The sequence below is a fragment of the Xenopus tropicalis genome, chromosome 7 (genome assembly GCF_000004195.4).
Source record: "Xenopus tropicalis strain Nigerian chromosome 7, UCB_Xtro_10.0, whole genome shotgun sequence".
Taxonomy (NCBI): domain Eukaryota; kingdom Metazoa; phylum Chordata; class Amphibia; order Anura; family Pipidae; genus Xenopus; species Xenopus tropicalis.
This window is the reverse complement of record NC_030683.2, coordinates 75,166,029-75,178,613: the sequence shown is the minus strand read 5'-3', so window position 1 is coordinate 75,178,613 and position 12,585 is coordinate 75,166,029. Positions and strand designations below refer to the sequence as shown.

Below are 12,585 nucleotides of genomic sequence, written 5' to 3'. Positions count from 1 at the left end.
GAAACTCACAGTGATGTAAAGTATAGATTCACAGTGTCATGTTAATTGTGGGTTTTCTTTTGTGTGAAGAATAACATTGCAAGTCTATAGTAATGATAAACGAGATATGTGCATAGGATAGAAGCGTACTAAAGATAAAAGGCACAGGTCACTATTTGAAAAGGATTTATACCTTGTGTAAATTCACAGGCAGTGACCTTACCACCAATGGGTTCAGTTAGCAATCATCACCTTTTTTGCTTGCTTTTTAAAACAAGTGAAGAATGCTGTACTACTGTGTAAAAAAATGATAAATTGGATATATAGGGAATTGTTGGATGCTGAAACCTTTAGGAAGTACAAAATACAGAAGCAGAAATTATACTAATACCTTTGGGATATAATATTTGATTTATTCCTTCTGGAGTCACTCCTATAAAGACATACCACAAATATAATATTATGTTGACTTGGATGCATGCACTGTTTGAGTGTAATAAAAGTTATTACAATATAGGGCCAAAAGTTAAACAGTAATTATCTAGATTACAATCTAGGTTATGTATGTTAAGATTGTTGCCCTATATCTGATGGGAACTGTGGCTACCAGCATACTTAGCAAGCCCTAAAATGTGTATATGCCTCCAAAACAAAACTAGTTTTTTATAGTAATAGTAAGGCATATATATTTTATTTGCCTAAGATGGTTCGATTTTCTAGTAAAATAAATGTGTGTATGTAAATTCAACTCCCAGGATTCCAGCACAAACCAAAGGTCCTGAAAGGTATACAGTGTAGTAATGCAACATATGAAGTGTCATTTTTTTTGGATAATTGATATGTAGATAGGCAGACAGATAGATTGGTGAATGGACAGATAGATAAATGAGAACACATTCAAAGAGAGAAACGGGATTAATTTAGTGGATTACAAGTCTATGTTGAAGCTATATTTTCATCCTTTACTGATTACAAACCATAGGTTGAACATAACAATCTTTTTATATTTACAGTATCAATCAAGACCTCAAAGAATTTATGTTGGGGAAGAGCGTGAGCTATTTTCTACTAAACAATGCAACCAAAACCATGTTTTTACAGTAGCAGCTGTCACACTCAGCATTTCAAGGGCTGTGAGCATGGATTATTTGCTAGTAACCTAATAATAAAATGATCTGTGTGTGACATTAATTATAGTTTGAAATATGTCAGGAGTTGTTGTGATGAATGGGTTTGTCTTAATTGCATTTTAAGATCTGTTTATGTAATTTTTCCTTGTGGAAAGATGAATGAATACCTTCAGTCAACAAAATGACTTATGGTTATATTCCTAAAATTTGGCACAGCCTTAGCAGTGGCTATTAAAATGCTGTAACACGAAGTGAAATTAAGTTTTATATATATATATATATATATATATATATATATATATATATATATATATATATATATATATATATATATTTATATTTATATTTATTATTGTTTTTGTTGTTTAAGTCTAGGTAGTTACAGGAAAGGATAGTGATGCTAAAATGAATTCCAGCTTGGCAGCTTTTGTTCAGTTGTTGATTGGTAATATTTTTTTTTATTTGTTGTGTAATCACTGAATGGAAGTAAAAAAATTAAAAAATTAAATACATTTTTTTAACCGATGCAACACTATAACCTAACTGGTCTTGTCCTTAATGTGTTAAACAGTGAGCTAATGTCTATTTCTAATTATTTATTACATTTCATATGTAATATAATTGGTTGCTGTCTCGTAAATTTATTCTAGAGTAGTATCACTTATGAAGCAGAAATGTGTTGCTAATGACAACCTGATGACATTTGTGAAGTGGCTCCTCTGAGAAAGGTTGGGCCACCCATGGCTCAGTGTTCAGGTCCATACACCAGCCAGTATTCTCCTCAGGGATAGTCATTTCTGACAACATCTTGTGTTGAAGGGAAAGGTTCAGGAGTGATCTGAAACTCTCCACACCACTAACTTGGTGATAAAGGCCTGTGAATTCTTGAGGGATTTGGTGCGGGAATTTTAATATTTATGTAGAGACCTGTGAATGATTTGTCTTATCAGCATGGAATTTGGTTATCCATCCACCAACTGCTAGAACAGAACAAAACTGACTTTGTTGGGGTGTCGTAAGATTAAAATAAAACTTGCTCATTTATTTTCTCAGTATTGCCAGATGGAGATCTCTATCTGACATCTAACTCGGAGGGTGGTAAATAGAGTGTGGAGGGCATTGAGGAGCTGTTATTAGATTACATATGGACAGCTGAGGTGGTTTGTTGCAGGCAGACTGCTGTGTAAAGTCAGAGAAAATATGTCAGGTTAAATGTTAATTTGCATTCATAGCTTGATTTGACCTTTTGCCTGAATTTGCCCCCTCCCTGCACCACAGTATTCATAAGATATTTGTTAGGAAAGTAAAGTGGCATAAAGTGTCTTTATATGGGATAGAGTGTGTTGGTGACATGCACCCAAAGTTAAGGACAGAGAAATATTTTCTATATAAAAAAGGTCTTGTATCGTTTGGGAACCTTAACTTTGTATTCACCAACTCTGCAGGGTTGCTAATTTAGGGCTTCCTCTATTTCCTATTTCCGGTGAGCAATTCTTATAGTGCTCATTTTCCAGACACAGTTTGTGGTCTGAGAGTATTCTCACTAACAATGTCAATTTGTTATTTGCTGGCTGAAATTACACTTTCACTTTATATGTTCTATAAACTTGCTCTTGTGCTGTAAAGCATACATGGCATGTTATGACGTTTCTTGTTATTTCATCCTACTAGAGCACTTTAATTCATATATTGTGCCTGGTTCTAGTTCACACTATTGGCTGCTTATAGAATTTATACTCCTATTTGTGGGACCAGAGGCACAGGGTTGCAAGACGAAGGTTACAGAGTTCTGTCACAGAGATCAAACATGTTATTTCTTTAATATATTAGTATCTTGCTTCTCCGAGCCATTCCTACCCCCTAATTTTGTATGCTTCTAATATGATATACATATATATATATATATTACATTTCTGTTCAGTAATCTGAAATAGAGAAATATTTCTGCTACCACTTTTTAGCCAACCCCTTCCCCCCCCCAAAAAAAAAAACATTACAAAATAAATTTCTCATATTTAAATTGCTGGTTGTATCAGTTGCTCATACAAGTACAGGATGGTATCTGTTATCCGGAAAACTCTGATCTGAATTACAGGAAGGCCATCTCCTGTAGACTTCATTTTAATCAAATAATTCAAATGTGTAAAAATTATTTATTTTTTCTCTGAAATAATAAAACAGTACCTTGTACTTGATCCTAACTAAGATTTTATGAATTCTTTTTGGAGGCACAAATTATATTGGATTTCATTAATGTTTAAATGATTTTTTAGTAGACTTTAGGTGTGGAGATCCAAATTACAGATAGACCCCTTATCCGGAAAACCCCAGGTCCCAAACATACTAGATAATAGGTCCCTATTCACACAGCCAGTAATAACCCTTACAAGATTTAAAGGCATTGGGATTATAAATATTTACATGTTGCAATCATCAACATGTTTAATTATTATGTTTAATTATCTATGAAAATGTAAGGAGCAACAAAGATATTTTTTTGGCTTTCATAGATTGAATGAACCTGTTCCACATAGCCTAGAATGCAAAAAGAAATATATATTTTTTAATTATTATGTGCCTCACTGAACAAAAGATATGATTTCCTTTCCTCAATATATCTGAGTTGTCAGGATCACAAGTCATCACCCTACTAGTCTTTGAATCAGGGTCAGGAAGTCTTCACTGCCAAATAGGTTTTTTTATTTTACTTATGTGTTCTTAGATTGAAATTTCTATGAGAAGAACTTGTTCACTTCAAAGCTATTATCTAGGGGAAGAACCTGAACTTGCAGGGGGGCACAAGCTACCTATTCTTCGGTTTTACAGAAACAGCAGCAATAAAATGAATTTAAGATTCCCATTCGATTTAGGGCTGGAATTCAGGAGACACGCAAAATTCACAATATTGATAAATTATATCACCCCGAGATGGCACCTGGTCAATATTTTTCTATCAGAGTCTAAAGTTTCAGCGTTATTGATTGCTGGTAAAATGGAGATAAGATAATGCTAATGCCTCGCTTGAGAGCAATATCTTGGTATTAACCAATTTGAAGACAACTGTGAGCTCTCTGTCATTTTATATGAAGTCTAATATTTCTGCTTTTAATTAACACAGTCTAGATAACCACAATTTACCTGCTATCAATGAATCAACTGAAAAAAAGAAAACTACTTAGTAAAAAAGGGGGGTGTATTAGGGCTCCAGTACACGGGTAGATTTGCCACCCGTGACAAATCTCCCTTGTTGCGGGTGACTTATCTCCCCGATATGACATCCCACTGGCGAAAATGTAAATCGCTGGTGGGATGGCATACTGCGATTTGCTTCGAGAGGCAACTTCGGAGATCGCACTGCCGCGTATGCCATCCCACCGTCGATTTACATTTTTGCCGGTGGGATGTCATATCGGGGAGATTAGTCGCCCGCAACAAGGGAGATTTGTCACGTGCGACTAATCTCCCCGTGTACCAGAACCCTTTAAAGGCTCTGTGTAAATACATTTTGCATTTGAAAAACATTGGGAACCACAGATATGGGATTTTCAGGGACAGCCTTTCAGCCTCCCTAAACAACATTACTATCGGGATTCCACTCCCACCATTGGTAATAGGTACTGCTCTGTTATTCTTGTGATTTGTTGGTGAGTGCAAACATGGATTTTGGTTCCTGAGTGAAGCACAGTTACAATATATGGCTGCAAAACAGATGTACCACAATACTCTTTTATTATTAGCGTGAACCAACCCCCACCATGAAACCTTATTACATTAATGGACAATGTAATGTCCATAATATCAGTCTTTTGTTTCTGCCATTTTCTTCCGGTATTATAAATAAATCTCTCATCTATTATTAGTGTTACCAGATGACATTCCCTAGCTGCTTATTACTGTGCTGTGTGCATAGTCTAAGGTGCTCAAATATAATTTGGAAATTATAAGCAAAATTAATTTGGACACATGGTAGTGTTTGAAAACCGATTTTAAATAACTGATCTCTTGCTAAATATTTTTTTGTGTCAAGTAAGAGAAATGTACTCTTTATTAGCGTTCCTAAACTATATTTAGCAACCATTAAGCAACAGATCTGTTTACATGTATACATTCTCTACATTGTACACAATGCAATAAGCTGTGAATTTTATTCCAAATAGGTTACAGATGAGTGTGGGTTATTTTTGCTCCACTGTAGTTTGCAAGGATAGTTACTTTAGCAAATAACTTGCCTGCAATTTCTATGATAAACTGCAATAGCATTTTAATGAATCTGCTTCAGGTTTGAAAATGGCTCACATATCATACTGTTCATCTTTTTTTTTATCGGTGAACATGTTTAAATGGTTACACTGCATAACATGGTGGTACATTCTCTGCTGTAGTACTATGCTGTGCAAAATCTGCTGGGGTGAGTTTGGTAAAGCACATTGTATGGCAGAGCTCTCAAACTGGAGGCCCAAGGCCCGAGACTGCTCAAATACTCCAAAGACTTTGCTGTATGACATCATCATTTTAATTTAATTCGACCACCAACACTGTTGTAGGGCATTAGAGAATTAATGTTCCATTTCAGTATAACGCCAGTAGCTTGTCACCTTTGTGAACCTGTGCTTGCCATTGACAATGTTAGGCCTATGTGGCCTTTCTTTTCCATACTGATAATCCCATTAAAGTAATACTGTCTTTAAAAAAAACATGCCTTTTAAAAAGATTAATACAATTATATATTTGAAAATGAAAGAGTAGTTGTTTCCATTGCCAGCAGACTTTAATTTGCAAAAAGGCCACAAAGAACCAGGGGGGGGGGGGGCGCGGGGGGCAGCAGGTTGATAGGATGGAAAGGCCATGGCAATGCTCTGATGGCACACAGCTTCCCTGGAACACTTGTACACTTGTCACTTGGGACAAGTGGGAGTTTCAAATAGCTGTCAAGCCTCCGGTCTTCAGTAAGGTTTGCTGGGGCAGCATAGCAGTTAGGCCTAGGGGAAGAAGAGGGGAAATCTGGTCCTGATTGCTAAATTTTTCCAGGGAACTTAGACCATTGCTGTCTGAATGTTCTCAGGAGAACATTTGCATTAAAAAAAACATATTTTTCCCACTGGTAAAAAACAGGTTTGTAAGCCATATAGTTCTCTGAACTGTTCAGAACATATAGTGCTAATAAAAATATCATCCGCCATGAAAAGTGACCAAAATAAAAACAGAAAGAAAATAAAAAGTTACAGCAGTTCTAAACTTTGTTAAAAACATAAAAGGTGATAGTGTTCCTGTCCAGATGCAACTATCTTGATTTATACTGTCTAGGGGGTAATAAGATCAAAGGAATGTTATCTTAACAACACAGTAAATCACTTGCTTGTTTTGAGACGCAATTGCATGGAAGTTGCTGTGTAATTAACAAGTTTCCATAACTTTCTCTTTGAAGTAAGGTGCATCAGTTTCCTGAATTCAGAAAAAAAAACCTGTTTGAATGCTGCAGAGAACTACTCATCTTACATATATATCTTTACAATGCTTTGTATGAATCCCTTTCTTTACAAGAAGGACTTACTTTATGTGGAATAGGACCAGGAAAGCTTCAATAGCTTTTGTTTGAGGCAATCAGACAGGAGATTTTCTCAGGGGTATTACAAATCTCCAAAACTCTTTAGCAATGTCTCACTATGGAGGTAGCTTCATTTCCAATTTTCATAGCTTACAATTGCCTAGGTCTGGAGATGGGGCGAGATGGGGCGAGAGTGAACAGTAGTCTGAATGTTCTTGTGCGCCTAGCAGGAGTATCAGTGGTAAAACTCCATTCTGATTGAATATTTGTGTTGTTTTATCCCGTGGCACATCATAGTGATATTTATATCACCAAGATATTGGTGAATTCACTATACTAGAGCGCTATTCAGTGACTCCATGTTGTGTAAGGATTCTGGACTGGAACAGCGCTATCTGTGGGTAATGCTTCCTGTATGGGAGTTCTAGGTTTCACTCATTTCTTGTAGACTTTTAGATCACTTGTTGCCAAGCAGTATGTATTAAACATTTCTTTTTTAGTAAAGCTAGTGCTTGGCAGCATGGTGACAATTATATGGGTTAAAAATGCCCAATCAAAAACATGCAGTCTTCTACAGATTTACTTTTGTGGTAGTGTGCATTTATTAATGGTGAATTTTTAAAATAATAAAAACTGCTCTAAAAACTAGAGCTAGAAAATGACAAGTGCTAAACTGTACTCTAATATTAAATGTTTGTATAATTGTCTTATAGGTTCTAGACCCCGACTAGAAGATTTCCCGCCTCGAATAGTGGAGCATCCTTCTGATCACATCGTCTCAAAGGGGGAACCAGCTACTTTAAACTGCAAAGCAGAAGGCCGACCAACACCTATTATTGAGTGGTACAAGGATGGGGAAAGGGTGGAGACAGACAAAGACGATCCTCGGTCACATCGCATGCTGTTACCCAGTGGCTCACTTTTCTTTCTACGAATTGTTCATGGCCGTCGGAGTAAACCCGATGAAGGGGTATACATTTGTGTTGCAAGAAATTACCTTGGAGAGTCTGTCAGTCGAAATGCATCTCTGGAAGTAGCAAGTAGGTTTTCTAGTATTATCTGTTATAAATGTATGCTAATTGTGCAGCCAAAAAGCAGGAACCTGTATTAAGCTTCAACTATGTATACCTCTGGCAGGATTTTTATTCCCAAAAGTAAAGAGTTACAGCAATTCTTTACTACATAGGCATTCATTAGAAACATAAATAGGTGACTGTTCCTGTCTGAATACAACTATCTTAATTTATATTGTAGATGTCTAATGGTAAAAAAGATCAAATGAATGATAGTTCAACAACACAATAAACCCTGTATCAAGCTTCAACCATCTATACCTCTGCTCTGAAATAATTTTTTTACCCAACAACAGGATAGTGTCTCTGGAGAGGGGCTTCTAATGATAAAAACATTAAAAATATGTCCAGTGCACATTTAAACAAAAATCACCCCACTCTTTGAATAAGACCGGGTCAAAATGGTGTTATTAATTTTACTGCTGCAAAGAGCTGCCATACAGTGTGACACATACATGTGTTCTGTTGGCATTATTTAAAATATTGAATATATGAGAAATGCTCATATATTCAAAAAAATGCTGTTCTTTTTTCAGTCACTAAAATAGTGATGATGATGATGGCTGGAGTTAGTGAGGTTAGTGATGATAATTTTATATCAGTGTCCAGTCTGTGGCCCTTGACATGTGTCATGTTAGAGATAAATAAATATTAAAGAGAGCTGTATAAGCACATGGTCAGTCAGATTCATCTCACAAATAGAGTGAAAAATCATAGTGAGGGAATGGTTTGCCAAGCATGATCTGGTTATAAGAATGAAGCCAATAACAAGGCATACTTTGCTTTTTTTTCAGAATAGATGGAACTTTGTACAAGCATCAGTGTTCTGTAGCTTTTATATCATATTTCCACAAGTGGTTAATAATTTAGCTTTTTTACTAGCCCATACTTCTTCTTAAATACATCAATTAGATGTCCCCATTTGTTTTTTATTTTCTTGATGTTGCTTTGGTCTGTCCCAGTGTGAATTTAAATTTGTGCTTGATCCACTTGCATGTCAGGGGTATAAGTCCCCTCAGGGCTTTCATACTGCTTGTATTCCATTCTCCTGCCAAGGCTTACAAGCACAATGCACGCTTGTTTGTCAGTGCACGTTGGGAGAGCTGTAAAATAGCCTGCAGATGGTGTCACTCATTAAGTCGCCACTAAAAGCAGCTATACAAAGCTTTTCACTTGGGCTTACCTGTACTTTGGTGGAAATTCAGAGTTCTTGCTTCCTGTCTGAAACCTCTTAGGGGCTGTTAATGTTTAATGGGTAACACAGAAAATGCAACTAAGATTTACATGTTTAATTACTCGATTTTTTCGGTCACTAACTTTGTTTACTAGAGTATTCAATGTAATTTCCAAAGCTATTAGTTAATTGAAATACATAGCTGCTGGTTTTCAAGCCTAGACTCTGCATGCTTTACAGTATACCCTTCACTGGCTGAAGCATTGGGGGAAAAAAAAATCTAGTGAACACTATATGAGCAGTCTAGTGCAAAAAGCTCTCTACAGAGGTGTTAATGAATTTATTTAATAAAAAAGTAAAAAATCAAATATTTTGCGTTATAGACCTTGATTACTTATTGTGTCAGTACTGGGAGGGTACAACAACCCTATAAAAAAGCAAAAGAATAGTTTAAGAAGATTTATCTTTTTATCTGTGGCCCCTTAAAATAACATTGATTTGAAATTCAACCAAAAGAGAAAAGCAGTGACCAAAACATTTATTTAGGCATGGATTTATTGGCAATGTCAGTTCTGCATTGGCCTCCACTTCGGTACTTACAGTACCTAGAGGTAGGAATTTAAGGTAATTTTTTGAATATCTAGTCGGCTCAGTTGGGTCCTCTATATTTTTTCTTCATACTGTCTTTGAGAAATGACTGTAGAATTATGGCACATGCAGGTGATTATTGCTTCAAAATTTGGATATCTGCGTTTTGGGAAAATCCCAGTATTTTATCTTCTTGACATTTCCCTTGCAAAAGATACCAAAGCCAATTTCCAAAACAAATATCTTATGTGTTATATGTTATAGCTTAGGTGGGTCAATCCACTATCTAATAATTGTGTTTTAGGCTTGAATTATGTATGTATGTGGCCGCATTCTCTATTCAAATCAGTTGGAACCTTTACAGTGGTCAGGGTTGCATTAAGTAACAATTGCTATTGTTTGGGATTGAGTGTTTTTTTTTTACATACAGCATTATATACCAACATGCATTACAAAAATACAACATTGCAGAACAAACAAAACAAACAAAAAAAATGTTAAATGTATATCTATCTCTATTCTTCTAGAAGGAGTGTGGTGCTTATTCACTAGAGGCTGGGTCAGAGATCGCTATTGTACTCGCCTTGCCTTTTGACTGCTTCTGACCTCTGAGCTCCTAGCACAATCTATTGATTTGGGTTCTACAGCTTGAAATGAAAAGATGAATGAAAGCAATAACTAACACAAAATATAACCAATAAATTATTTAGTGGGTCACTAATCTATTGTAAACAAATTATTACATTTACAGAAACAGTGTTATTATATTTATGATAGAATATGTGGAATATCCTTTAATTAGATGTAGCACCTAATGCACAGAACTCTCATTCTCTGCTTATATGTATGTATGAGATGAGTGCCAGGTCCTTTCATCTGCAATTTTCACTAGAAGATACCATTTTTAAATATTTACTAAGTTGAACGCAAAATAAAATCAATCAAGTTTTTTTTTTTCGTGATCAAGTCTTTTTTTCTGTCCCCCCTAGAATGTTACTTTATTGTAACTAAAGCTTTATGTAGCAACTATATGATACTCTCTTCCTTCAATATATATTCTTTCTTTGAGTTTGTATGTTGCTTATCAATCTTTTTCAAGTGTCACTGAATCATTGTATTTCTTTTCTTATTTTTTGAGAGTTATTTGAGTATGCATAAGTGTGTTTGCCAGTTCCTTGTCCCAAATATTCAGGGAATATATTTATCTTCTTTGACCTCCTAAACTGGTAACCCCAATGGCCTTAAAGTAGTAGTGACTCTTTTGTCTTCACTAATGGCTTCATTGAGACAAAGATCTACAAACAAACATTCAGTGGAGAAGGAAAAGACCCAAGTGTCTTATATAAAGCAAGATAAATGGCATTCCCGTGACAAGGAGAGTGGCCTTCTACCAGAAACCCATTAGAACAAAGACAGAAACTGGGGAAATAAAATGGCATTTCTTCCAAGCACTAGAGTAAAGAAACTGACAACCAACTCTTTCTGTAAACAAACAATGCACTAAAACATCACAGAATGATTATTTTGTTGCCATAAATCCTTGGAAGCATTTAGACAAATGCACAAAAGGTTCTTCAGAGAAAATAAAGCCCTCTAAACAAATTCATTTTTTTATCTCTTTCCAAAGAATGGTTTGAAATGGATAGAAAAAAATATTTGTTTTAGTGAATACCTTGATCTATTATAAATGATAGTGTGTGCTTTTTAACTTGGTGGACCCTGGTCATAGGTTTGGTAGCAAGTACTTGATTATGATTAAAAAAAATAAAGAAACTATCATACTGATGGGTGAAGATCACCAGTCTATTAATATTTCTGCAGGTGTAAAACAATTGACTCTGTACTAATTTTAATCATTGCAATTGTTATTTGCAAGATCATGATCTGCAAAGTGATTTGGTAGCAGCCAGCTAAGCCTGCAATGAGTTCTGCTTGGTAAGAGACTTCTGCTCTGGCTGGGTGGGCAAAACAATGTATAGATGTTGCTAGAAGGACAAATGCCATGCATGTATCCATTTATTTACATCCCAGTGCCCATTGTGAACTCTGGGTTGTGAGAGCTAATTCAGATTTAATCTTTGCATGGCAACTTTTTCTGAGTCTTGTCTTAACTCTTTTTCCTTAGTATAATGTGTATGGGTGCACCTATTACTGAAGCTTGTGAACTGGATGGGTGTGGATATATGGCATTAAGCAGGCCTGACATAGAATAGAGATAGCACCTTTATTTTTAGTTCCTGTTCTCACCTGACAACATGGATCTGCATTTGCCTTAATAACCACAAGACAGAAATATATCTTTCCAGTTTGTATGTTTTGTACAGATCATGTCTGTGAACATGCTAACTGTTTATACATGCAGTTATTTATTTACAAATCCACATGTTTTTTGGTCTTTTTTTAAAAGGCTTTGATGAGGAGATACAAGATAGTAAACCATCTAGCAGTGATGCTATGTATGAGAAATTCAGTAATTGCACTTCCTTTCCTTTAGCCCAGACAGAGACACTTTTTATCACATTTTATGGATCTTCAGTAAGACGCCCACATTTTGTCGGTGTCTGTGACATACAGAAGCTAAAACAAGCAGTATCTCTCCAGCCCAGGTTTCTCTCAGTTTTTCAATCCTGCTATTGGTTTTAGGTGCAGAGATTGATAGGTTTAGCAGACAAATAAACAGCCAAGCAGCCATAGAGTAAACACTGAGCCTTTCTCAAATTGCAGATAATCATTTACCTCTACAAACTGAGTTTATAGGCTGTGATAAACTGCATCAATTCAAAGTGAAATTGTGTTTAGAAATGGCTTTAACTGTTGAAGTTTTCACACTCCAATGGTTTGCTGCTATAAAAACAAAGCTATTATCTGTTGTTTTTTAGATGCATTAATCTGACAGTGTGTGAGTCTGAAAGATTAAAATGTATAGGTGTGTGCATTCTAAATACTTGGTTTTACAGGGCCTTTTGATAAGGACACAAGAAAGTCAGTAGCATAGATCAGGGTTATTCAACCATTGGCCTGTGTGCCAGGTTATACTGGCCCCCTGACATTTTTCTTTGAAAAACATCTAGTAAAAGTCAAAATATTCAAGCAAAC

At 35.7% G+C, this 12,585-nt stretch overlaps 1 protein-coding gene across 3 annotated transcripts in view; it reads left to right on the top strand.

The window, feature by feature from the left end:
- The window catches only part of robo3 (roundabout guidance receptor 3), a 226,531-nt gene that overhangs the window by 129,226 nt on the left and 84,720 nt on the right, over positions 1 to 12,585 (top strand). For all 3 annotated transcript variants that reach the window (XM_012966981.2, XM_002937521.4, XM_012966982.3), the window contains exon 2: positions 7,368 to 7,694. In XM_012966981.2, the coding sequence (XP_012822435.2) occupies positions 7,368 to 7,694 (327 nt within the window). The remainder of the gene's footprint in view (positions 1 to 7,367; positions 7,695 to 12,585) is intronic.